The sequence below is a fragment of the Bos javanicus genome, chromosome 7 (assembly GCF_032452875.1).
Source record: "Bos javanicus breed banteng chromosome 7, ARS-OSU_banteng_1.0, whole genome shotgun sequence".
NCBI lineage: Eukaryota > Metazoa > Chordata > Mammalia > Artiodactyla > Bovidae > Bos > Bos javanicus.
In genome coordinates, this window is record NC_083874.1 from 5,230,649 (window position 1) to 5,256,749 (window position 26,101).

Genomic DNA, 26,101 nt, shown 5'->3' on the forward strand with positions numbered 1-26,101 from the left:
AGCCCCAGGTTCAATTCCTGGGTTGGGAAGATCCTCCTGGAGAAGGGAATGGCTACCTACTCCAGTATTCTTGCCTGGAGAATTCCATGAACAGAGGAGCCTGGTGGGCTACATTAGTTCATGGGATTGCAAAGAACTGGACATGACTGAGCGACTAACACTTTTCACTTTCACATACTGCATTAGGGTGGGCGCCAATCTGGTGGGCACTAATAAGACTGATGTTCTTATAAGACCACATGAAGATACAGACACGCACACAGGGCAGAAGGCTACGTGAAGACAGAGACTGGAGTGAGACAGCCACAATCAATGGGATATCTGGAGCCACCAGAGGCTGGAAGAGACCTCTCCAGGAGCCTCCAGAGGGAATGTGGCCCTACCATGCCTGGATTTCAGACCGCTGGCCTCCAAAATGAATACATTTCTGTTGTTTTAAGCCAACCGTAGTTGTAGACATTTGTTATGGCTGCCCCAAAAAACTCTTACCATGGTCATGGACAAGGGGCCGTCCCTCTCTGAGCCTGTTTCCTGAACAGGGCAACGAGGACCCTCCAAGGGAAAGGGGAGGAGTTAGGGCGCTAATCCCAATTAAATGTGCCACAAACACTGAGACGGCTGACTGGATGTTCCCCATTGCTATTGGCCTGATCATGACCTGGCCTTTTTTTTTTTTTTTTTTTTTTTGGGGGGGGGGGGGTGGGGGGCACACCTCACAGCATGCAGGATCTTAGTTCTCAACCATGGCTCAAACCTGTGCCCTTGCAGTGGAAGCGTACAGTCTTAACCACTGGATGACCAGGGAAGTCCTGATCTGGACCATTTCAAAAGCTCCTTCCTGGCCCCTTGGGCTCCAGCCCAGTCTCTGCCAGGTCCCAGAAGGGATCTTTGCTTGCTAAAATATGATCATGCTGCTGCTAATTCTGAGTGCTCAGCGGCTCCATGTGGCCCTCACAGCATCTGTATGATTAGATCCCCAGCATGGCTCCAGCTGGCCACTGGCAAACTCCCTTCAAGACCCAACTCAGGGATTCCCCTGGTAGTCCAGTGCTGGGAAAGACTGAGGGCAGGAGGAGAAGGGGCAACAGAGGATGAGCTGGTTGGATGGCATCATGGACTCAGTGGACATGAGTTTGAGCAAACTCCAGGAGCTAGTGAAGGACAGGCAAGCCTGGCATGCTGCAGTCCACTGGGTTGCAAAGAGTCAGACCTGACTGAGCGACCGAACAACAACAGGGACTTCCCTGGTGGTCCGGGGGCTAAGACTCCTCGATCCTACTGCAGGGGGCCCGAGTTTGATCTCTGGTCAGGGAACTAGATCCCACATGCTGCAACTACGAGTTTGCATGCCACGACGAAGAACAACAATCCCAAGTGCCACAACTAAGACCTGGCACAGACAAATAAATTAAAAAAAAAAAAAAGACCAGCTCAAAGAGCAAGCACACCTCCTCCAGGATGCCTTCCTAGAGTTCCCCCAGGCACAATGAGTCCCTCCTTCTATCCCCATGGCCCTTCAGCATCAGGCAGAAAATTGGCCCCAAAGAGTTAATCCTCCATGCCCAGTTCACTCCAGAATCTGCCCACTTTTCTGCATCCTTGCAGCCCCAACCTGGTCCCAGCTGAACTGACTACTCAGATGCCCCTTTGGCCTCCCTTCTGGCCTTCTATCACTTCCACTCCTGCCCCAGGAGTCCCTGTTCTCCACGGCAGCCACAGGGGCTTTTGAAAATCATAAATCATAATATATCTCTCCCCAGCTCACACACCGTCCACAGCTCCCCACTGTTCTGCTGTCCACTCCTTCGCCACTCTTTTGTGCCTGCAGAAACCCCCACTCTCCTCCTCCTCCTCTCTCCCGCTTGCTTATTCTGTTCCAGCCACACCAGTCTCCTGACTTTCCTCAAACATGCCAAGCTCGTTTCTGCCTCAGGACCTTTGCATGTGCTGTTTCCTCTGCCTGGTATGCTGCTCTTGCCTGACTGGCTACACCTCTTCTCTTGTGTCTCAGCTCATGGTCAGCTCCCTGGAGAGGCCCAACTACGGAAGCCTCTCCTACCCCTCAGTCATTCTCTAACACATCTCTGTGTTTTATTTCCCTCACCGTGTTCCCAGTGCCCAGCCCTGGGCCTGGCATACCATAACTGCTTAGTCTTTGTCGACTGACGACCCCACACATTTGACACTGGCACCTGGTCCCCTCCATACCGGCAGCTCACTGCCAAGCCCAGAATGTCAGTCAATATTCATAGGAGAAAAACGGATCAGAGGAGCTGCTCCCTGAGGGTTGTCTCTAGGGAGTGAGCTCACAGGATCTGGGTTGTGGAAACTACGGGGGTTTTAGAGCTACTCCAACTCAGTTCAACTCCTTCCTTCTGGCTGTGTGACTCTGGGTGGATCACTCAGCCTCTCTGAGCAGGTTCCCCACCACCAGTGACCTGAGAAAGTGGACAGTGACTCTCCAGAGGGGACTCTAGAACACACGGTCATGACAGTAATTATTGTTATTATATTAGTAGTATTATTTCAAAGGTTGGCACTTTGAAGTCACCATTTTTTCTATCCAACTCCTGGCCCACCCCCCAACTCCCAAAGGTGACCTGAGTTTGCGATTCACTCACCCTGGAGTGCAGGGGTCGACACGATGAAAGGAGCTGTCTACTTTAGTCCTACTGAGCTACCACTTGGCTGGCAGAGAGCTGTGGCCACTTTTATCCCCCCCACCTCCCCGCCCTTAAGGACCAGACATGGGTTGTGGGGTGGAGCCAGGGTCCCAGGAGGCTCCCAGACTGGGTCTTTAGAACAGATCTGTGCTCTGACAAGCTGAGTTTTACCGTGTAAGTTTCAGGGAAACCTGTGATCAGGAGTGGCACTGTCTGTCCAGGTGGGGGCCTGTTTCCTTCTGTGGACCCCTTTTTGAACCCCTGTAGATACACCCCCCACACTAGACCCCCCTCCCTGGAGGCCCCCCTCCTTCCCCTGACACCCTTTCCTTGTGCTGGTCCCTATCTTCCTCTCCCGTGGCCCCCCCACACACCCCCACCAGTTCCTTCACCACAGGAAGAGTTTGGTGGGTGAGGCTGGCATGGGCTCGTGTGAGGATAAAGGAATCAAGGAATCCCCAGCTTGACCAGTTCTATTCTTGGCTGCCCCTTAATTCTCCCAGGTCTGCAGCTGTCCTGGGGACTGAGGCTCCCTCACGGAGTTCGCTGTCTCCAGAAGCCCCCTGTGAGCACAGTACCCTCATCCCGCCCTGGAGGAGAGGGCAGAAGGGGTCACATGATGGTCCCATGGTGCCACAGGGTTGGGGGAGACCTCAGAACAGGACTGAAGGGAAAACTCAGCCAGCCGTGAACATCACAGCCGCCCTTTCTTTTGCCAGAGGTCTGGGGTGGGGGCTTATGGCCAGGTTCATGGCTCTGGTGCTGCCTGATCTAGCCAGGGGACCTTCTGAAGTTGACCCTGGCCCTTCGGAGGGCAGGGAATTGTAGAAAGTCAATAGCGGGTGAGTGATCAGAGTGGAAATTATTCTATAGGCTCACAATGCTTGGCTTGCCCATCTGGAATTCCCCCCACCCCAAAGGGTTTCCTTCCAGGTCTTGGGCTGGCTTGGGGAGTGGGGCTAGGAGGCATGAGAGACCTGGAAGCCAGAAGGAAGGAGCCAGGTCGGGGGTGTGGGGTGGGGAGGTGTGGGGTTCTCCATTCAGTCCCACGGGGCCTCTGGCAGGGCAGAGAGATTGGGGAGAATGACAGAAACCCTCCTCCTTTTCCGGGGCCCCCAGAGAGGGCCCTCACACCTGTGGTTAAACGCAGGGAGTGGAGGACCCTAGAGCTGACACCACCCGCTGGCTTCTAAGGTTAGTGAGCCATAAACCCCTGCTCTGCTCCTGCCCAGCTGCGTGACCTTGGCTAAGTGCTAACCCTCTCTGGGCCTCTCTCCCTGTCCGTGGGGGTGGGGGTCAAGGAAGAAGAGAGAAGAGCCGCGAGCTCCAAAGAGCAGGCGCTCAAACGCACAGTAGGCTGGCAGGTGGGGGTTTCCTTCTACTCCGCAGCAAGGCCGGCCGGGGAATCCCGGCCACAGACTGGGAGAGAAAGAGCCGGGGGGAGGGGGGAGGAAGTGGGGAGGGGGCAGTGGGACCAGTCCTCCCCCTTCCCAGCACACTGAGGGCCACGCGGGAGGGTCCGCATGTCTCCACCCTCACCTCCGTGGGAGGATGTCTCCGCATCCCAAATTCCGGGAGCGGAAGCCCCCTTCTCCAGGGTTGGGGGCCCTGGAGCTGACTCGGGGCTTGGTGTTGAGTGGGGAGAGGGATGGAAGGGGGTTTCCTTCCCTTCCGCAGCTCCCGCTTTGAATTCTCAGAGTCGGGCAAACCCTGACCGAGACTCCCACCAGGGAGACGGCGAGCGCCGCGGAGACCTCCACCCTGTAACCCACCCCTCTACTGCCTACTCACCGGCCGGAGTCGGCCGCGGCAGCTGGAGCCCCAGCGCCTGGCCCGAGCGCGAAGACAAGTGCCCGGCCGGGCAAGGGCGTGTGAGCCGGGAGGGAGTGTGCGCGCCGCCGCAGAGCTGACCCCCTCCCCGCCGTTCCGGGCCCCGCCCCGCCGCCCGGGGAGGGGGCGCCTATCGCGCCGAGGGAGAGGCAACCGGCGGCTGCCACCGCGCGCCCCCCTCCCCCGCCACGCTGCTCTAGAAGTGGGGGGCGGGAATCCCCGTCTCGCGCAAGACCCCTCCCCGCAGGGGCGTGCCAGCAAATCTCCGACCAGGTTCCAAGAGCCGAGAGGACCCTCTGCCGCCGCTGGCCCACGGCACTCATTTTTTAGGTGGGGAAACTGAGACCTGGGGCGGGGGGAGCCCCTGGCCTCGGTCCAGCGACCCAGCAGCACAGAAGACAGATGTCCCCGCCCTCCCCACCCCCGGGGACCGCTCCCGGGATCGGGGGAAGGAGCCGAGGCCAGGGCGACAGAGGAAGGCTATTAAGCGTCCCCCTCCACGAACCTTGAGTGGGACCCGGGGGCTCCAGGGGTAATCGGGGGTTTGGGGCAGCTGGTAATGCTGCCCGGGCTGGAAGGTCCCAGAGAGGGAGGGGAGACCCGGGATGTCCAGAAAACTAACCACAGTAAACTTCTCCGTATTACTGTTGCGTCGTGATACCCTGAAACCAGCCCTCTTAAATGCAGGATGCCAGGACCCCGCCGAACGTGAAAGGAAGAGGCCTGGATGGCAGGGTTTGTGAAGGTCACTGCCAAATTAGAATAATGCGGCTACCGAGGTCTGGGTCACTAGGGGATGGGGTATTGAGTCTAGGGCTCAGTCCTCCGATGACCTTGGCCCTGCGCAAGCCCCTCTCCGAGTCTGTTTCCCGGAATGTCTGGACTGGACAGTGCCCACCTCTGGGGTCCCTCCAGCTCTTGGGAATCTGTAGAGCTGCCGGCTACGTTTTGCTGGTCTCCTCCAACTTTCCCCTTACCTCCAGGAAGCGTGGCGCCCTCCCAAAGCCCACTGTCTTCGCCCGCTGCCCCCGCAGCTCCGCCCGCCCCGTCTCTGAACCCCCCACCCACCTTCCACCTGGGCCTGGGGTGTGGGGAATTTCCTCTTGGGAGCCAGAAGGTTTCTACGAACCTACATCCCTTTTTTCGTTGTCCCCCCTCCTCCTTTTCTTCCATTCATTCTAAAAATAGCCCTCTCTCTCCAACCCCCCGCCTTCCCCCTCCCCGGGCCGGGAGCGTCTCGCGAAAGGTACTGTGCTCCCGGGAGGGGTCCTGAGGCGGGGATCCCGCCGTGCGGGAGGGGCTGGGGGAGGCGGCTCGCGGAGGCGAATGGGGAGGGGAGGCGACTGGGAACGCTTTCTTTCCCCTTCCCATTATGTGTGTGTAAGCCGCGCTCAGAGGGAGCCGCCAGCGTGACCGTGCCCCTGTGTGGAGGGAAAGAGAACAAAGCGGCGGGGGGCCTCCGGGGTCTGCATTGTGTGGGCAGAGAGGGGGAGGGCTGCGGGAACCGCGGGGACTCCACAGAGGAGGGGCCTCACCCAGCACTTCTCAGGGGGTGACTTCCAGCCCGTGGGAGGATGCTAAGGCCCCTGTGAGGGAGAGAGTCCAGAGCTGGTGACAGGACACGCATCGTTTGGGGGTGTCCCCCCGCCCTTGAACCCCACCATTGCCCTGTAGAAGCCCGGGAACGCCCCCTCAGTCCCGCGGCTCATGTATTCCCAGTGTCACCCCACTGTCCCTTCTCTGATGCAGCCACAGAATTCCATCGTCAACCATGTGACTGGTCACGTCCTGCCCCACATTACCGGCCACCTCCTCCTTGAACCAAAAGGATGATCCTCATTCCTCCCCCCTTGCAAGGCCCACGTGGTCTGGGCTAACCCCAGCTTTTCAGCTGTCACCCTGTCCAGCCTTGGGGCCTTTGCATCTGCTGCTCCTTCTGCCAGGATCACCCTTTCCCAGCTCTCCTCACCCCCTATTGTCTTTCAGAAGCCCGGTCCAATGTCACCTCCTGCCTAGAGGCCTTCCTTATCTGGGCACATCAGCCTAGTTTGCTGTCCTCAATCCCTAGTGGAAGCGGTCGTGGGTTCACTTACTCACCTTTGGCTTCCCCAGAAATGGGGATGGGGAGAATGGGGGGTGCCCAGTGCCACCTGGGCCTGGCTGATGAGAGGAGAGGTCCAACTCTGACCTAAGACCACCCCAGAAGTTACCCAGCTCCAAATAAAGGGATGGCATCACCCTCTGCCCAGTGACCCACCCCCAGAAAGCACCCCTAGGACATGGCACAAAAGATCCAGGATCTGATTCTACAGGGGCGTTGCCTAGGACACTGAAACTATAAACACAGTCAGGGGCTCAAATGTTTCCCTTCTGAGGACCGCTGGTTTCCAGAATAACATGCCCCTGGGAAAAATGATCCACGAGGCCGAGTTTTTGGCCTGTTGGGCAGAAGCCAGGTGGGAGGTTCGACTGAGTGTTCCCACGGCAAATAAATACGAAGGGCAAAGATGAGAAGTGGGGATTGGGGGAGGCATCAAGGGGCAGCCTAGGGCCAGGGACTGACCTTTTCTGTTATTAGCTTTCCTATAATGTTTTATGATCTCACTTGTTTTCAAAACCAAGGAGGAGGATAAAAGGCAAATTACTTTGTTGGAGGGTACAAAAGCTTGGACAGGGTGTGTGTGCCTCTAAGGTACGAAAAATGCAGCTCTCTGTGTTGAAGCATCAGATACTACCCCCAGGACTTCCCTCCATAAAATTACCCTCCAAAATTTTTCTACGTATCTACTATATACTTATATGCCCAGAAATTGAGGGGAAGCCTGGTGTACGAGGTTCCTGGGTCTCAGGCTTGAGAGTAAGGAGCCCTAGAGGTTCCAGGAGAAGGAGGTGATGGCAGCTGGGATAGGCAGAGACATTATATCATCTCATTAGGATCAGGCCCATGGCAGAGAGTTTGGAGGGGCTTGAGAGAGACAGAGACAGCCACACAGAGAGACAAAGAGAGAAGGTGGTGGAGGTGCCATGCCTTTGCGCATTGTATTGCCTGGCTAGGACTCCACCTCAGGGTGGTGTTCGAAGCCAAGATGAGAGATGGCAGGGGAGGGCACCAGTATGCAGGCGTGTGGGGCACCAGAGAGATAAGAAACAAAGGAATCATCTGATCTGAGAGATCCCAGTGGCTTTCAGAAAGGCTCAAGGGACAGGCAGGGGATGGGGTTGGCCGGGAGGAGAAGGAAGTGGTCCGACCAAAATTAGAGCTGCTAGTAAAAACAGTGCACAGAATGGGCCACACTTAGAATAAAAATCATTCCATTGCTTAACTGAAAGTCAAGCTTAACTGGTGTGTCCTGTACCTTTTCTTTTTCTTCTTCTAAATCTGGAAATCTTAGACCCAGATTTCCTGGCTCAGAAAACCTGTGGTTTGCAGGTTGGGGGGTGGGGTGGTGTCCTGAAGGTGTTCGTCCCCTCCCCGTAGCCACCCCTATACCCTACCGTGTTCCCTTCATAAGCTTCTCTTTGTTCCCCTCATACTGACCATGCCCTTCAGCCGCTCCCCCTGTTCCTCCTCCCTTCTCCTGTTGTTCCCTTTCCTCTACTATCTTCTTCATTAATCCCTCCTCCGACCTCATCCAGTACCCCTCTCCCCACCACCTCTACCCTCTCCCGTGCCCCCCTACCTTCTCAGGCACCCACTCCGCCTCCTCTTTCCACCACCATTCTCCCCCGTTCCCCAGCCCCTCTCTCCGCGCTCATTCTCTTCCCTGGCACCCACCTTCTCCAATCATCCCCACACACCGCCCCCCCCCATCGATACCCCCCAGGCGCACGAAGGGGAACCCCGGCCGCAGGCGCGGAGCCCCACGCACGCGCAGAACCACCCGGTTTCCCCGAGGCTGCCGCCGCCCCCGCACTGCGGCCCGCTCGCCCGGTTGCCAAGGCGACAACGGGAGCGGGAACCTGGGGAAGACCCCACGCTCGCTCCCTCCCCCGCCCACGCCTCAGCAAACCCCACTCCAGTTTGAGCCGGTTTCCCCGCTCCGCCCCCAGTGCGCAGTGCGGCAGGTGAGGATTCCCTGGCCCACAGGGCGGGGGTCGGGCGGGGGTCGACGCATGCGCGCCGTTCAAGGCTTTTCCCTCCCCGACTCGCGCGCTACGGGAAAGCCCTGGCGCTGTAAAGACAACCCCCGCGCAGGCGCAGTCAGTGTCCGGCGTCCCCGGCCCCGCCTGGTCGTCCTGGCAACGCGCGGAGAGGGCTGGGAGCGCACGGAACTCCTGTCTCACGCCCCCTCCCGTGCACTGCAGCGAAGCCGGGGATTCCCTGTTGCCTGCGCGCATGCGCGAGCCTGGGATTCCGTGGGGGTGGGACCAGAAGACAGAAGTTTATTTCAAACAGTCGTTGTTACCGTCGTCTTTGTGTCTGAGGAATGAAGGCAGTCCTAGCTTCTGTCCTGAGTTTTACCTTCACTCAGGCCTACCAGCCATTCCCCTACAAGTCCCCAGCAGAGCTTGCCACGCACAGCTCTGGTACTCTTTCTACTCTGCTCACACATCCACTATGGCTCTCCTTCGCCCTGGGGTAAAGCCCCATTCATCCCACCCTTGGCATCCAAGGCCCTATAGGCTCGGCTTGCTTCTTCCCTCCGATTACTCATCACTGGTTCCAGACCTTCCCTAATTCCTGGCCACAACAAATACCCCAAACCTGGCCATGCAGGAGGCTCCTTTGCCAAGACTTCTTCAGGATCTGCCCTTCCTAGGCATCATCTTGATTCTCGAGGTGGCCTAGGCTTACTGTTTTCAGTCCTAATTTATATAGGAGGAACCAGGCTCGGACCCATTAAGGCCTTGGTCTAAGGCCCCCAGAGGTAAGAGGCAGAGGCCTCCCTTTGTGGGGAGCCATCTGGGCTTCTCTGTTACTCAGCTGATACCTGGAGCCCTAATTCTGGGCCCCACCTCCACACTGCTGACTGAGTGCTTTCTGAGTATGTGACACAGGCAGGCAGGCGCCTTTCTTTTTCCATCTAGAAAGAGGATCAATGTAACAGGGGGCTGTCCCCAGGGCTCAGTGAAATGACATTTGTTGTTCAGTCGCTCAGTCATGTCTGACTCTGCAATCCAATGGACTGCAGCATGCCAGGCTTCCCTGTCCATCACCATCTCCCAGACCTTGCTCAAACTCGTGTCCATTGAGTTGGTGATGCCATCCAACCGTCTCATCCTGTGTTGTCCCCTTCTCCTGCCTTCAATCTTTCCCAGCATCAGAGTATTTTCCAATGAGTCAGCTCTTTGCATCTTGTGGCCAAAGTATTGGAGCTTCAGCTTCAGCATCAGTCCTTCCAATGACTATTCCAGATTTATTTCCTTTAGGATGAACTGGTTTGATCTCCCTGCTGTCCAAGGGACTCTCAAGAGCCTTCTCCAACACCACAGTTCAAAACCATCAGTTTTTTGGTGCTCAGGCTTCGTTATGGTCCAAATCTCACATCCACACATTACTATTGTAAAAACCATAGCTTTGACCATACAGACCTTTGCAGGCAAAGTAATATCTCTGCTTTTCAATATGCTTGTCTAGGTTTGTCATAGCTTTTCTTCCAAGGAGTAAGCGTCTTTTAATTTCATGGCTGCAGTCACCATCTGCAATGATTTTGGAGCCCAAGAAAATAAAGTCTCTCACTGTTTCCATTGTATCCCCATCTATTTGCCATGAAGTGATGGGGCTGGAGGCCATGATCTTCGTTTTTTGAATGCTGAGTTTTAAGCCAGGTTTTTCACTCTTTTTCACTTTCTTTCTTTTTTTTTTTTTTCTTTTTTTTTTCTTTTTTTCTCTTTTTTTTTTTCTTTTTCACTTTCATCAAGAGCCTCTTTAGTTCCTCTTGGCTTTCTGCCATAAGGGTGGTGTCATCTGCGTATCTGAGGTTATCGATATTTCTCCCAGCAATCTTATCATGTGCTAGGCCAGGGTCCAGCATCCAGAGGATGTTTCTCACGGCTGGTCCAGTCTCCGACACCCTCCACCCTCAATGCTCCTCTCCAGACTGTTCCCTGAACGGCTCCTTCCCTCAAATCCCATGGGATCTTCCTGAGGCCCTTCCTGGACCCCTCACATGCCTCTAGTCCTGCCTCAGAGTTGGCTCCTGGGGAAATCCCCAAACTAAGCCAGTGCTCAAGATGTATGTTGGTTAGTTTTTATGTCAGCTGCTATTATTTTAGGCACCTGCTATACTGCACTTCAGCTGTACTCGATTATTAAAGACACCATCCCCCCTCTGGCCCCGTTGAACTAGGAAGCCTTGTGTTTCAATTTTCCCCTCTGGAAATGGGTATCACAGGGACTTCCCTTGTGGCTCAGTTGGTAAAGAACTCGCCTACCAATGCAGTCAGACCCAGGTTCGATCCTTGGGTCAGGAAGATCTCCTGGAGAAGGAAATGGCAACCCACTCCAGTATTCTTGCCTGAGAAATCCCGTGGGCAGAGGAGCCTGGTGGGTTACAGTCCAGGGGGATTACAAAAGAGTCAGACATGACTGAGTGACTAACCAATAACAACTCTGTAGAACAGTTGTTGTGACCTCCAGGCCTTTGCACGTGTGGTTTCTTCAGCCTTTTCTGCCCCTTGTCAGTGTGGAGAACTCCCATACTTCAAGGCCCTCCCCCCATGAAGCCTTATGACCCCTCTACTTCCGGGCAAAGCCTGGCTCCCTTTGGCTCAGCCATGACCCCACACAGTTGGGGCCATCTATAAAGATCTGCATCTGAGACTTGATGTCTGGGAGACGAAGCATTCTTGGCAGGAAGAACTAAGCATGTAGGCCATGAGGGGCAACAAGCCTGCTGTGCTGGAGAAGTTGAGAACAAGCAGATGATGGGGCTGGAGGGTGGCGGAGGGTGAGGGGATGGGGGCCAGAGGTGCAGAGAGAAGTCACTTGGGTGGAAGCCCATAGCAGTGACATAGTAAATGCGTGGACACCGCCCCACACACTTGGGCCCACCTCCCAGCTGCCCTTCCTCTCCACTGGCTCCCTGAGGTCAACTAAGCTTTAGGAAGCCAGAACCAAGTTGAGATCTCACCCAGCCCTTGCGCCTCTGACCGGACACTCATTCCTACCCAGATCCACCTGCCCACTCCAGCTTCCAGGGCCTTGCCTGCCCAGTGCCCTGCCTCTGCAATGGAATCTGACTCATTTCCCACAAACGTGTGCTCTAAAGAAACCCTCTACCAGAAAGCCTGCCCAGGACTCGACGCAGATGCCTCCCGTGTTGGAATAACAGAAGAGCAGCCTACATCTCCTGACCCCAACACAGTATGTGACCTGGCTGCTGATTCGGGACCAGAATCTCAGGATGCCAACAACTCATCTCCAACTCTCCTCTGGTTCTATCTCTGCAGTACTGTGTGACCTGAAGCCAGTGCCTCAACCTCTCTGAGCTACCCCTTTGCAGCAACCCAGCAAATCTTCCAGAAAATAATGGTATAGGCCTCTCACTGGACCACTGGCCCAGGTAGAAGCAGAGCACTGTCTGCTCTACACTATCTCACCTAGCCTGCTAGGACAGGAGCGCTTTGGAGGCCCCCTCGTTCCAGCTCTCCTCTCCCACCACCCACTCACACATCGACCCATACCCACGTAGACTTCAAGTGCACACTCTGCCTCACCGGCCACCTTTATTGGGCACTCGGCCCCAGGATTCTGGCGCACGCATGAAGGGCAGGGGTGTCACTGCAGCAGGGGCCCTGTAGCGGGAGATGTGGCCAGTGATGCCACCAAGCCCCTAGGACACACGCCATGGCCCCAGATATCTGTAGCCCTTGGAGCTGACCCAGCGGGAGGGCGTGTGGGATTGCGACCCTGACCGCCTGCCCGGGCGGCTCCTCCAGTTCCAGGCTCACTTGGGGGTGTTGAAGGGCACCGCCCGCTGGTTCATGGGGTTATCCGGTGAACGCAGCCACTCCTTTTTGAGCATCTGCTTCAGCTGCGACAGCCGCATATTGGGATTTTCTTGCTTAAGCCGCGGCAGCTGCGCCTCCTCAAAGGCAGTGTAGGCCGCCCGCATGCGGCGCTCCGGGTGTCTGTCCACCGCCTCCTCCGTCACGCTGGTGAAGACGCAGACGTCAGGGGGGCTGGGGCGTGGGCCGCCCCGCCCCCGGGCCTAGCCCCACCCGAGGTTCAAGCCCCGCCCCGATCCAAGCCCCGCCCCCAAGGCCTAGGCTCTGCCGGGTACCTGAGCACAGCGATGGCGTCCTCGATGGTGCGAGCCTCCACGCTGCCCTCCTCCAGCACGCGGCGGTTCACGTTCTCCTCCAACGGCACCTCCAAGTGGCTTTTGGCTTTCTCGGCTGCGGGCGGGAGCGGCAGGGGAACAGAGATATACCAGAAACAGAGACATGAGCAGAGATGCTGAGTTCCAGGGAGATGAGACACAACGGAGGGGACGAAGTAGGGGAGAAAGGGAGGCAGGCAGAGGACTGAGGATGGAAACACGACCCCCTCCCCAAGTCCTACCTATCGGGGTGGGCCAATCCTGCCCCCAAGCCCCCTGACTGACTTCTCTGCAGCCCACCGCTCAGGAGACACCTCCTAAGCCGCTGCTGTCTCCTCGCCTCGGGGCACCACATCAGCCTTGGGGACCCGGGAGAGCACAAGCTAGGGTCGGGTGCGGCCTAAGTAATTACACACGTGCGTGCCTATACCGTCTGTGTTCAGAGCGAGGCCTTACGAGACCCAGCCACCCTTGCAGAGCCCACACAACTTCTCTGGAGGTGAGGAGGAGGCCCTCTGGACTCAGTCCAGGGGGTCTGCCCACTGCCTCTCGTTTCTCAGGTAAAAGGGCAGCTCCAGCGTGGGCCCAGGCCCCACCTGGGTCAGGGCTTTCCTTGTGCTGATGGTCTCGGCGGAGAGTCTCCTCAATCTGGGCGCGGGTGACCTTGCTGGAGGCGGCCACCCGGGGGGCCTTGCCACCCTTGAGCTTTGAGTCTTCCTCCTCCAGCAGCCGCTGCGTCTCCTTCTTGCGCTCCAGCTGCTCCAGGCGCCGCTTCTCCTTCTCCTCCTGAGGGATGGAGAGTCAGGCATGGATCCTGCCCCAGTGGCATGGGGTCCAGTTCGCATCCCAACCCATGTGATGGAGACTCTGCTGTGTGTTAGACCCCATGTTGGTCTTAGGGGACACAGGAGCACCATGGGCCTACCAGGGGGCTCCCATCCTACATGTCTATGGGAACCTTAGCCAAGGAAGCGGGGTGGGTGGCTCTAGAAGAAAAAGTGATGCCTAGGCTGGGGAAGAGGAGGGTCCTTAGTGGGAGGAATGGCAGGTCCAAAGGTCCTGAGGCAGCAACCACCTAGCATGACAGGGACAGCAAGAAGTTAGAGTGAGGAGGGGAAGTGTGAAGGGAGAAGAGGTGGGGAGGGCAGAGCCGGGACCACAGGGAGCCTCAAGGGCATGGGGAAGGGTTTGTACTGGATTCCAAAGGCGACAGGAGCCACTCGAGGGTCTGAACCCATCTGCCAGCTGGGGCAGTGGTTCTTTTATGGGCCAGCAGACCTTGGGGAGGCACTGCTGAAGTGTTCCCAGCTGAGTGTCACAGAGGCTGGGACTGATCCCACGCTGGCTCCCCAGGAAGGCTCTGATGCCAGCTGGTCGAGGAGACGTGTAGCCTAGAGTACTTGTCCTTGGCTGCTGGCCCTCCACTGCTCCGGGGACAGCGCGAGGTTCTGGTTCATTTGTAGTGCGATGTGGCTTCAGGCTTGAGATATTCTGCTGCCGCCCACCCCGCACCCCCACAGAGCCCTGCGCTACAGGCATCCCCGCCTGCCCACCCACTGCCTGCAACTCTGCCATCCACCCTCCGTGCCTTGGAGATGGTCTGTGTGCTGGTAGTGCCCCTGTGACAGGACTAAGGGCCCCAGAAGAGGGGTTCCTGAGGACACGTACTGGGCCTCTGACCTCCAACCTGCCTGATTGATAGGAAAGGAGGAAGACTGTTTGGACGCAGCTGCTGGGCTCCCACATCTGTGGTCAGGTGCCTAGGGTAGGGCCGTTGTGCTCTGAGTCTTGGTTTCCCACTGGTTTCCCCACTGGTCCTCGTGAGGCTCCTTGACTGCTGTGTGGTGCACGTACAGCCCACGTTTACCCTGTCCACAACACAACCCTGCCTCAGGGCCTTTGCACTAGCTGCTCTCCCCACCTGGAACGCCACTGCCAGCCTCCTCTCCTGGTTAACTCTGGCTCCCCCTGAGCTCCTGGCTCCCTATCCACCTGCTCTACTGCATGGCTCTTTCCTGTGTCCCACAAATCATCTGGCTTATCCCGGAGGCAGGCCCTGGCCCAGCACACAGTAGGTGCTTAAGTAAAAGTGTGGACAAATGAATGAATGAATTCCAGAAGGCTCCAAGCACCCAGGAAGGGCATGCAGACTGTGGCCGTGAGTCTCCTGGGACATGGGACTGAGGAGGGAACGTAAGCATTTACACTCTGACATTCAGAATTTTTCTGAAAAAGTCACTCACAGTTTTTTACAAAGGGCAATTAACAATTGGCAGCATCTGGTGACGGGTGAAGGATGAGGCCACTGGTGGAATATTCCGGAGCCATCAAAATGAGCATCATAAATAATCGAGATGGAACCCAGAGAGTCACGTGCTCATTGCTGAGTTGCTTAATATGGAACAAATGGAGACAAAATGCTACCCTCCAGGCGGGGCGATGAATTACGGCCCAGCTTGAGGCTGAATCCTGGCAGCAGGGAGAAATCTGGCTGCAAGATCCCACTTAACTGAGGACATGGCCTTTAGGGTACGGCATTGGGTGAGAAAAGCCTTTGGTGTCACATGATGGGGGGGGTGCTGCTTTTTTTAGTGCTTTAGAACAAACACGGATTTTCTTTTCATAGAAACTATCTTTTTAAAGCAACTGTCACGTAAGAAAGAGGGACCAGGTGTGCTCTGTAGACTGTGGGCCCCCTCACCCATCAGCAGGAAGAGGGATGAACAGAACCCAGAAAATCACCCAGTGGGGAAGAATCATCAGAGACTCCATGTAAAATACTCAGCGGGGAGAGTTCCCTGGTGGTCTAGTGGTTAGGATTCAGCACTTTTGCTGCTGCGGCAAAAAAAAAAACACAAACACTCAGGAGGGGGGACTGTCCGGGAGGGGCGTGGGGGCTGGGAATGTTCTAGAGACCAGGGGCTGGCAAACTGTGGCCTGTTTTGGTTGTGGTCTATCTGCATTCAGTGGCCTGTGCTACAGTCGAACGGCCTAGAGAGCGAGTCTGCGCCCTGCTGCCTGGCTGGCCTCCGCCTGTGTGCCTTGCAGGTGTGTGCGACACAGGTGATGGGACAGGCAGATGCTCCCTGGGCAACCCCTGGGGCAAGCACACTCACTGCAAACCTGGAGGCAGACCCCCAGCCCGGCTCCAGTCCCACTCACAGCCCTGTGACTGGGGCTTCCTGCCTTGTCTGTGCCTCAGTTTCCTCACCTGGAGGATGGGATACCAAAGATGCAGGCCTGGGGAGGGCTCCTGGGCTGGGCTGGGCTGCTGCCTCGGGGACTGTGGAAAGGTCTCTGGCTTTTCTGTCTAGAGAACAGACCCTTGGCAGACACTGTTTTTTCTTTGGGGTTTTAACTTTCCTGTATTGTCAAAATGTTGACAGTCAAAAGAGACAGGGGCTCCCCTGGCAGTTTAGTAGGACTCTGCATTCCCACTGCAGGAGGCACGAGTTCAATCCCTGGTCGGGCAACTAAGATCCTGCGAGCCACCCAAAAAAAAAGAAAAAACTGAAAGATGTTCATGGACCCAGAATGTAGCATGGGGGCGGGGAGATTGGGAGGAGAGGGAATCAGTGATATTCAATTCCAGCTAAAAACAAGGCAGGATCCGTCTTTCCCTACACAGAAAGACAGTGGGAAAAACTCACAAAAGCACCCAGGATCTCCCAGAACTGGGCACGCACGGATGGTGCGTCACGGATGGTGCACGGATGGTGCAATGCTAGAACCTGGGACCCACCCAGGCGAGGAGGACAAGCGGCTTAGAATGGTTTCTGGCGCCACCTACTGGACCAAGTGGGTCAGCGTCAGCCCTGAACCTCTCATCAATGAAGCACCCACTGTGTGCCAGGCACTGGGGCCCAGCAGAAGACAGTCAACTATCCCTGCCCTCTTGTGATTTTATAAACACCTGGAAGAACCGCGTCAGCACGTCAGAAACGGGACCTATCAGTGTGTCTCAGTCTCAGCACCACTGGGTGTGGAGCACCCTCCCGTAGCTCGGCCCACCGCATGCCAGCAGCACCCTCCAGCTGTGACAACTAAACACGCCTCCAGCTGCTGCCAGGTGTCCTCTGCGTGCTCAAGGGTGAGGCACTGGCAGTCTTGTCTATTCCTGGCATCACATAAAGGGGAGAAACTAACCCATGGAGGGCTTGTGATTGCCTAAACGTGCCAAACCCCAGCCCCCTCCGGGACCCTGCACAAGCCTTTGCTACTCCTGTCTCCCCCGCTGCCCGTGTCCACCCTTCAGGCCACAGACCCAAGGCGCCCGCCGCCTTCTGCCCTGCGGGCAGAGGGCCCCCCTGCTCCCGTCTCCCTCCCTGCAGTGCTCCACGTCCAGTGCCCCTCACCCTTCAGGCCACAGACCCGGGCGCCCACCGCCTCCCCCCGCCCCGCCTCGCCCGGGGCGTGGGGCCCTCACCTTGCGCTGCTCCTTCCTCATGACGTGTTTGTCCTCGTCCCTCCAGTACGCATCTTCCAGCTCCTTCTGCTTCTTGGCATCCGCCGCCGCCTTGGCCTCAGCCCTCCGCGCCCGGGCCGCTGCCGACTTGGTGTTCTCGCCCTGGAACTTCTTGGGCATCCCTCAGCAGGCTGTGAGATAGGGGCAGGGAACAGTGAGTCAAGGGCATCCACCGTCCACAGCCTCACACTCACACCTGTGCAGCTGTGACCCCCTTGGGGCTTCACCTATAAAACCAGGGCTTCAGACTCACTAATCTCTTTCAAAAAAAAATCTGAGGTGAAGTTCACATAATACACAAGGAACCATCTTAAAGTGCCCAAGTCAGTAGTATTTAGCACGTTCACAATACTGTGAAACCGGCACCTCCATCTAGTTTCAGAACATTTCCACCATCCCCAGGAGACCTGACCCCATTAGCTATCAGTCCACATCCCCCCTCCCCGCAACCACTAGTCTGCTCTCTGAGGATCTGCCTCTTCGCACGTCTTTCGCTTAGCACCGTGGTTTCAAGGCTCACCCACGTGTAAGCATGTGGCAGTGCATCACTCCCTTCTTATGTCTGAGTAATATTCCACTATATGGACGGACCACATTATGTTTATCCATCTGTCCACGATGGTGGACCTGTGGGTGGTTTCTACATTTCGGCTCTTACAAGTCATGTTGCTATAGATCCCCGTGGGCCAGTGCGAGAGGACCCTCCCACCCTGCCACCTCTGCGGCCGGCCGCACTCCTCTGATCCCACAGCTGAATGCCCCTCCCCCTGGGTAAGCAGTTCCCCCCTGGCTAAGCAGAGCCCAGTGACCCGGCCCAGGCTCACACAGCCATGAGAATTTTAACACCCGTAAAGCTGCTGTCCAGTGTGGGCGCCTGCTCTGTGTGAGCCCCTCGCCGGGTGCTGGGGTGGTCACGATACACTCAAATGGGAGGAGCCACCCTCCCCACACCCGGCCCCCTACTAAGCATTTTATATGGCCCAACTTCACTGAATGCTCCCAAAGCCTTAAACCGGCTTCCTAGGCGGCTCAGTGAATAAAGACTCTGTCTGCAATGCAGGAGATGTGGGTTCGATCCCTGGGTCAGGAAGATTCCCTAGGGGAGGGCATGGCAACCCACTCCAGTATTCTTGCCTGGAGAATCCCATGGACAGAGGAGCCTGGCGGGCTACAGTCCATTGGGTCGCAAAGAATCAGACATGACTGAAGCAACTTAGCACACTGGCACACAGCACAAAGTCTTAAACACGGCGACTGTCCTTATTCCCTTTTGAGGATGGGGAAGTCAAGGTACCTAGCCAAGTTGCACAGGACTGAGCCTCAGGTCTCACCTCCAAAGCCTGCCTTTCAGGTGAGGAAGGGAAACCAAGAAATTAAGAGCACCCTCCCTCCAGAGTGCTGACACAAGCACTGTGAGGTCATGGCACAAGCCTTCAGCTCTCCAAGCCTCAATTTTCCTCATCTGGGAAATGGGCTGGTGTCCATTTTCTCCCCACTGAGAATCTCCAGCTCAGTCCCTTACTGAACCTTGAAGAAGTAGGCCCAGCAACCAAGAAAGAAGGGGAGAGAATGTGGGGTCCATCCTGACTCAGGACCACCAAGCAACCCACCCCCACCAACCTCCTAGCTGTGTGGCTTATGGAGGAGCGGAAATCTACCTCTGAGCCCCTATGGAAACTCTAACATCAGCTCCCATTTGCAGCAGTTGCAATGCTTTACACACAGTGTCTTAGTGAATTCTCACAACCCTGGCAGGTGATGGCCAAGCTGAGACCTGAAAGATGGATTGGAAGCAGCCCTGTGGAAATGAAGGGCTGAGACTCCTGGACAGAGGGCCCAGGATGTGCAAAGTCCCTGTGGCAGGAAAGTCATGCACTAGAGAAAGCATGGAAGTGTGAGTGAGTGAGGAATTAGAAGGGAAAGATGGGGAGGAGAGGTGGGGGAGGAGAGAGAAGAAGGGAAGGGGGAGAGAGAGACTGGGAGGGAGGAGGAGGCAGGGAGTGCTGGGGGGAGGGAGGGTGGGGAGGGGACAGGGAAGGTGAGAGGCTGATAGATCAGGATCTTAGGGGTAAGGAAGAACAAGGATTTTATTCTCTGGGCACCAGAGAACTTTTAGGCAGCTCTGAGCAGGTCATGAACCTGTTCTGATTTATGGTGTCATGTGGGTGGGCGAGGGGCTGAGGGTGGCAGTCAAATGCTGAGCAAATTAGGACGGTGCCGTGGGCGGAACCAGAAGTTTGGAGTCAGATGGAGCTGGGCAATAACTGGAACGCTGACTGACCGATGTTGCAGTCTAAATTATGTCATCCCCTGACAGCAGCAAGGCCAGGTACTTTTCTTCCATTTTACAGATGAAGAACCTGAGGCTTTGAGAGGGTGACATGCTCAAGGCCACCCGTGGCTTAGTGGAGGGGCCCAGATTCCAACCCAGGCCCAGCCCCTCAGTCCCAACTTGGTTCTAACCCTTGCCTCACTCTAGGCTGCCAGCTGGCCCTTCAGGGAACATCAAGGCAGATCGGGTCTCTGAGGCCGCTTGTGCCCGACACAGGGAGGTAGTCCCACCAGGGTGAGATGGGGGACTGAGTCCCACAGGGAAGAACAGGGCAAAGTTGGGGAGATCAGCGGACCCAGGAGATTCAGGGTTGAGTCCTGGCTCTGCAGTTGTGGCTGACATGCTCCCCTTGAGCCTCAGCTTCCTCATCTGAGAAGTAGGGTTGATTACCGTCCCTCTATGCACAGGATGTAAGACCTGCCACAGCAGGGCTGAGCATGCCAGCCTGATCCCCATCCTGCTCCTGAGCCCCCTAACCCATTCATTACTGAGCATCTACAATGTACCCACCAGAAAACCTCTCTGGACTCCCCAGGAGAGCTCTAAGAAGTTGGTGGGGGTCACAGTTTCAGTTGAGGAAACTCCCCCAATTCCCCCTCTCACTCTCAGCGGCAGCCACACCAGCTGCCTTGCCTTTTTCCAAACCTACCATGCAGGTTCCTACCTCAGGGCCTTTGCACTTGCTGTGCCCTCCACATTTGTTCCTCTTTTTACCCAGTTAATTCCAACTGAAACCGCGGGGGCCCAACTCCAAAGTGTTGCTACCTTCAGGAACCCTTTCTGGAAACTCCCCTTGACTCTCAGATGATAAACTTTCTCTTGAGGTACTTCTTTGGGTTGCTATCTTATGTTCATTTACAGGATTATTGAACAAATGAAATTAAAAGATGCTTGCTCCTTGGAAGAAAAGCTATGACAAACCTAAATAGTGTATTAAAAAGCAGAGACATCACTTTGCCAACAAAGGTCCATATATTCAAAGCTAAGGTTCTTCCAGTAGTCATGTATGGATGTGAGAGTTGGACCATAAAGAAGGCTGAGCACCAAAGAATCGATGCTTTCGAACTGTGGTGTTGGAGAAGACTCTTGAGAGTCCCTTGGACAGGAAGGAAATCAAACCGGTCAATCCTAAAGGAAATCAACCCCGAATATTCATTGGAAGGACTGATGCTGAAGCTCCAATACTTTGGTCTCCTGATGCGAAGCACTGACTCACTGTAAAAGACCCTGATGCTGGGACACACTGAAGGCAAGGGGAAAAGAGGGTGGCAGAGGATGAGATGGTTAGATATCATCACTGACTCAATGGCCATGAATTTGAGTAAACTCCAGGGGATAGTGAATAGAGGAGCCTAGCCTGCTGCAGTCCATGGGGACTCAAAAACAGTCAGACATGACTGAGCAACTGAACAACAACCATCTTCCCCACTAGGCTGAGAGCTCTGCAAGGGCAGGGCTGGGACTGCCTTGATCAGTGTCCTGTATAATGGGAGCTCAAAAAATGTTTTGAGCAAATGAATAAACAAGCATTTATTTCCAGGGTACCCTCAGTATTTACTTCACACGCTGCGTTGTGTCCAAACTCAGCTTCTCATTTCTCTTCCCACTCACTTTCCTCCCAGCCTCTGAGCCTTTTCTCTAGCTGTGCCTTCTCCTGATACACCCGTCCCCCTCCTCCTGTGAAAACCCTGTCCACTCGCAGCAACTCAGATGGGGCATCCCCTCCCCTCCCCCTGTTGCTTAAGACTCTGATTCCATCCCAAAGCCTGAAAAGGGGCTTTTTGACCCCCTCCTTCAGGCCAAGACTGAAATAGTTATGTCCCTCCAAAATTTACATGTTGATTTTGTGACTAACACTCAGTGTGACTGTATTCAGAGACAGGACATCTGAGGAGGTGATACCGGGTAAATGAGGTCCTAAGAGTGGGGTCCTAATCTAACAGAGCTGGTGTCCCTTAAAGAAGAAAAAGACCAGAATTTGCTCTCTTCACCACGTGAGAACACAGTGAGGTGGCCATTGCAATTCAGGAAGAAGCCTGCACTAAGACCAAACTGGTTGACAACTTGATCTTAGACGTCCTAGCCTCCACATTTCTGCTGTTTAAGCCACCCAGTCAGTGGTATTTTGTTATAGCAGCCAGAGCTGATTAAAACAGACAGCTTTTCTTCTGTTTAATAAACACACACTTTGTCATTCAGTAAACATGCACTGTTGGATGGACAGGGAGGCCTGACATGCTGCGGTTCACAGGGTTGCGAAGAGTCGGACACGACTGAGCGACTGAACTGAAATGAACTGAAACAATAGCAGCACCTACTATGAGTGGGATGCTGGGGAAAGAGGCAGTGCTGATGGGCTTCCAGACTAAATGGGATTCCCAGGCTGGGTGGGATATAGACAACAGGAGTGTTAATTCCAGATCAGAGTTGTGATGGGGCCATGCAGGTGCCAGGGGAAGTCGGGAGGGAGCTTCTGACCCAGGGGGTGTCAAAGTGCTTCCTGGGGGAGACATCAAAGGAAAAACCTAAGGGTGTGGGGAGACCCAAGCCCCCCAGTGGTCGGGGGGAGGCAGGCTGGGTAGAGCGGATTTCTATTTCAGGGTAATGGGAAGGTGCGGAGGACCTCAGAGCCCTCTGGGGCTGCTGAGGTGGTGAACGGAGGACTGAGACAGAAGCATGAAGCTCAACCAGGAGGGTCTAAGGAGTGGTTTTGGCTAAAGCAGGGAGTACACTTAGGAGGGAATCAATACCCACGTGGTTGATTAGATGTGAAAGTAAGATAGAATAAAACAGGAAACTCAACGCCGCCTCCTCCAAGAAAATCCTCCAGCTACCCCTTCTAGGCTCCTCCAACCCGTCGTCCCTCTCTCCAGCTCCGATCCTACTGCATGAGGCCAGGGACGTCCGTACCCAGCTCTGTCACCCGCAAGCCTGTAAGCTGCTCAGGAGCACGACCAGAACTAAGTAGCTTCGAACACGACGCTGTCCCGCTGGATCTCAGTCGTCCGCTCCGGGAAATGGGGATAGCCCCCGCGGGAACCCGGGAGACTGGAGGTCGGAAGTGCGTTCGTCTCTGAGAACCCCACCTCCAGCCCTCCCGGGGAGGTGGTCTCACGTCCTGCTACCCCGCGGGGCTCACCCGCACCCCGCCCCCCGGCTCCGCCCGCGCCGCTGCCATTCCTACCTCCTTCCCCCGGCGCCGGCCCGGTCGCACCTCCGTGACGTCACCGCGGGGCTGGCGCATGGACACCCCCCACCAGGCAGTGCGTGCTGATTACGTCTGGGCTTCGTCGCCATCTTGGTAGAGGAAATACTGCTTTTTATCTCCAATCCAACTCAAGGGCGTTAGCTATTTGTTTTTGTGTGCAAGAAGCGAATATTTTATAAATCCTCATCTCTTCCGCTCACTTCATATACTAACTAGTCAGGAGAGGGGAGCATAAACTACAAACTGGACCACTGTCCTTACCGAGATGGCCGTTGCCCAGAAGAAAAACGGCGTCCTTGGTTTCATACGCGGGTCTGGCGGCGTCAGTCCAGAGTTGCTTGGCCGGCAGGGAGCGCCAGAATCCGTGGTCCCCGCGTGGCCGGTATAAGCGCTTCGCTTGTGGAAGCCTCCTAGGCCCTTTGCCATCGCTTTGTGCTTTGAAGCCGCTCTCCTACTCTTGTCTGCCTCCCTACTGCGAAGCTTAAGCGGTAGGGAGCAGAAGAAAGGAACAGAGAAACTAAAACACTGCGCCATCCAGGTCGAGGAAACAGGCTTACAGATCAGGAATGGAATTCGAGCAAAATGTAATCGAAGGACTCAAAATTTCTAGTGAACCTTCCTCTGGGATTGCTCTCCAGCACCCCGCACAACAAAATACTCTTATTCAGCAGTTAGGTTTGGGGCGGGGCGCTGTTTGTCGTAGGCACCTATACTTAAAGATTTTCTGCAGTGTCATCTGTAAAAAACGGTAGCACTAGGGGTCTGAAAATGATATACTGGGTCTAGCTATAGGGGGGAAGCAGGGCAGGGATTTAGGGATTTAGACAGGACGATTTAGGCAGGACCACAGAGTTCATTCTTCAAAAAGCAGCACCAGTGACATTGCTGGGACCTAAGTGGGATTGTATATCTCCCTTTTCTCTAGCCTTAGATGGTTCCCTACTGCACTGCAGGACTCACCGCACCTTCCCATCTCATCTGCCGCCTCTTTATTCTCTCTCAGCTCCAGCCACACCAGGCTCCTTTCTCCGAATTGCCAGGCACAGTCCTGCCTCAGGGAATTCTCCAGTGCAGTTCCCTCTGCCTTCAGCTTTCCCCATGGATTACTCCCTCACTTCCTTCAGGCCTTGGCTCAGATATCCCTTTCTGAGAAAGACCTTGGACCTCTCCAAGTAGTTGGTGCCCCACCCCTAGCCCTCTTTTTATTTCCTGCATCGCATCAACTTGTTTTGTTGGTTTAAGTGTTTCTTTTCAGTTTCCCCTTTGGCTATGATGTCTGGAAAATGGAACCTGATATCACCTGATGTGATATTTGTCACCAACAAGAACGGGCTCAGCATAAGCTTTTATCATTGTTCAGTATTGGGTGGGATGTGGCGGTGCCAAAGGCAACACCTAATTAAGCTGCTGGTAAAGAGCCAGGTTTTTAAAACATAATATATTTTTTTTAATTTCAAAAAAAGAGCCAGACTTGTCACACCTTCCTGAGGACAAGGAGCCTCTTAGGTCTATTGACATAACTAAGGGGGTGCAGGTCAAGTGAATGGTTCCAGAACAAGCTAAGTCTTCTGCAAGGTGACTTCTGCCACCTCCCAGGCTAGAGGTCATGTCTCCCAACCCTGAGGGCTCTTGACTTCTATTGTTCTGACATTCTGTAGCTCTTAGATGCTCACTGCTGCTGCTGCTAAGTCACTTCAGTCGTGTCCGACTCTTAGCAACCCCATGGACTGCAGCCCACCAGGCTTCTCTGTCCATGGGATTTTCCAGGCAAGAGTACTGGAGTGGGGGTGCCATTGCCTTCTCCGAGCCACTGGACCACAGGAGACAGCAGTTAGGGCTAGAGTCCCTAGTCTCTTCCTGCCTAGCCAAGAACGAATTCAATCGAGGAGGCAGAACGCAAAGAATAATGTAAAAAAAGTTTATTGAAAAGAAAAGTACATGTGGAAAGGGGCATGGGCAAGCTCAGAGAGAGAGCTGTGCCTTTGGGAAGTTTAAATCCTTTATAAAGGGGCTGTTTTCTCCATCTGTGTCTTCCCTCAGGTCATCACCTTGTTTGTCCCTGCTGGTTAATTTGTCTCAGGACCCTCCCCTGGAGTGCGCATGTGCACCCTCGCCAAGATGGATCTTGAAATGAAGGCTTCGGGGAGGAGCAAGACTCATTATGGCCTGGAATTACCCTCTGACTTTTGACTCCAAGGAGCCTTTCTGCACAGGTGTAGCGTCTCCCTTATCAGGCAGGGTTTTTTCCTTTGTCCATGCCATGATTATTCCCTTAAGCTAAGAGACAAAGACTGGCTGTTACCCTGTTTTTGTTGGCTATAAATTCTTCAACTGGAGCCCACCCATATCTCATCTCAGGGAATGCCAAGGGGAAGATTGTAGATGGCCAACCTGGAGCCCATCTATGTCCTACCTGAACACAAGAAGAAGATGTCTTTTATGCCTTAAATCCCTTTGGGCATCCTGAAATCACCTTTAGGTAACACAGGTATGTGTTCCTTCACCTAAAGAAGCAAGGACAAAAGGAATATCAAACTTGTCTAGAATTCTCCAAATTTTAATTAATTTCAAACTGTTAGGAGAGCTTTTTCATTTACCAAATTTAGGATTAGTTTAAAAAGTGACAAATCAAAAAGAAAGCCATATTCCTCCATTCATTGTATTGAAGTAAAATATGCTAAGATAAAGATCTTTCAATGTATGGTCATTGTATTGAAGTAAAATATGCTAAGATAAAGATCTTTCGATATATGGTCATTGTATACTTCTCAGGTTAAAGGAAGCACAGCCACTTGGAAGCACAAAGATTACTTTTAAAAAAGCAGTCTCAAAAGTTTTTGTTTTGGAGCCTGGTGGGCTACAGTCGGCAAAAGAATCGACCACGACTCAGCAACTACACAGCAAACACACATTCCTGACAGAAACTCTTAAGAAACTAGAAATAGGTGAGCAAATGCTCAGCCTAAACAAAGGAAAACAAAAAGCCTAGACCCTAGAGCTGAATTATAAAAGGTTTTAGGCAATAAAATGTCCCCAACAGTAGTGTGAACAGTGAACACACAAGAGGAGTAATTTTTAATACTCACTCAATAGAACAACTTTCTGGTTACGTTCATAAATTAAAGGAAATAATAATGTCCAGAAAATAAATATAGTATAAAATCTATTGATCATTTTATATCTAATTATGACTGTAAAAGTATAAAGGAATTTTTAAGAAAAAACATCTGCAAAAGATACAGTTTAAGCAGCCCCAATTAACCTAAGTTTTCTTTGTTCCATAGTCTCAAAATAACTGATGATTAATGAATTTCACTTTAAGACATACTTTTCAAATTC

The 26,101-nt window shown here is 54.4% G+C and overlaps 2 protein-coding genes across 3 annotated transcripts in view; both read right to left on the bottom strand.

Moving 5' to 3' along the window:
• KCNN1 (potassium calcium-activated channel subfamily N member 1) overlaps nucleotides 1–4,561 on the bottom strand; it is a 38,356-nt gene extending 33,795 nt beyond the window's left edge. Inside the window, exon 1 of one of the 2 annotated variants that reach the window (XM_061421600.1) lies at nucleotides 4,455–4,561. The gene's annotated coding sequence lies outside the window, so the exon portion shown is untranslated. Of the gene's footprint in view, nucleotides 1–2,621; nucleotides 2,946–4,454 lie in introns of those variants that run through there. The other variant, XM_061421601.1, reaches the window with a different exon arrangement.
• Nucleotides 4,562–12,135: 7,574 nt separating this feature from the next.
• Nucleotides 12,136–22,833, bottom strand: CCDC124 (coiled-coil domain containing 124). Its single transcript, XM_061421605.1, has 5 exons — nucleotides 22,739–22,833; nucleotides 17,184–17,353; nucleotides 13,354–13,543; nucleotides 12,719–12,833; nucleotides 12,136–12,590 (listed from the first exon to the last, which is right to left on the bottom strand). The coding sequence occupies exons 2-5, from the start codon at nucleotides 17,340–17,342 to the stop codon at nucleotides 12,383–12,385; spliced, it is 672 nt and encodes a 223-aa protein (XP_061277589.1). The 5' UTR covers nucleotides 17,343–17,353; nucleotides 22,739–22,833; the 3' UTR covers nucleotides 12,136–12,382.
• Nucleotides 22,834–26,101: the final 3,268 nt, after the last annotated feature.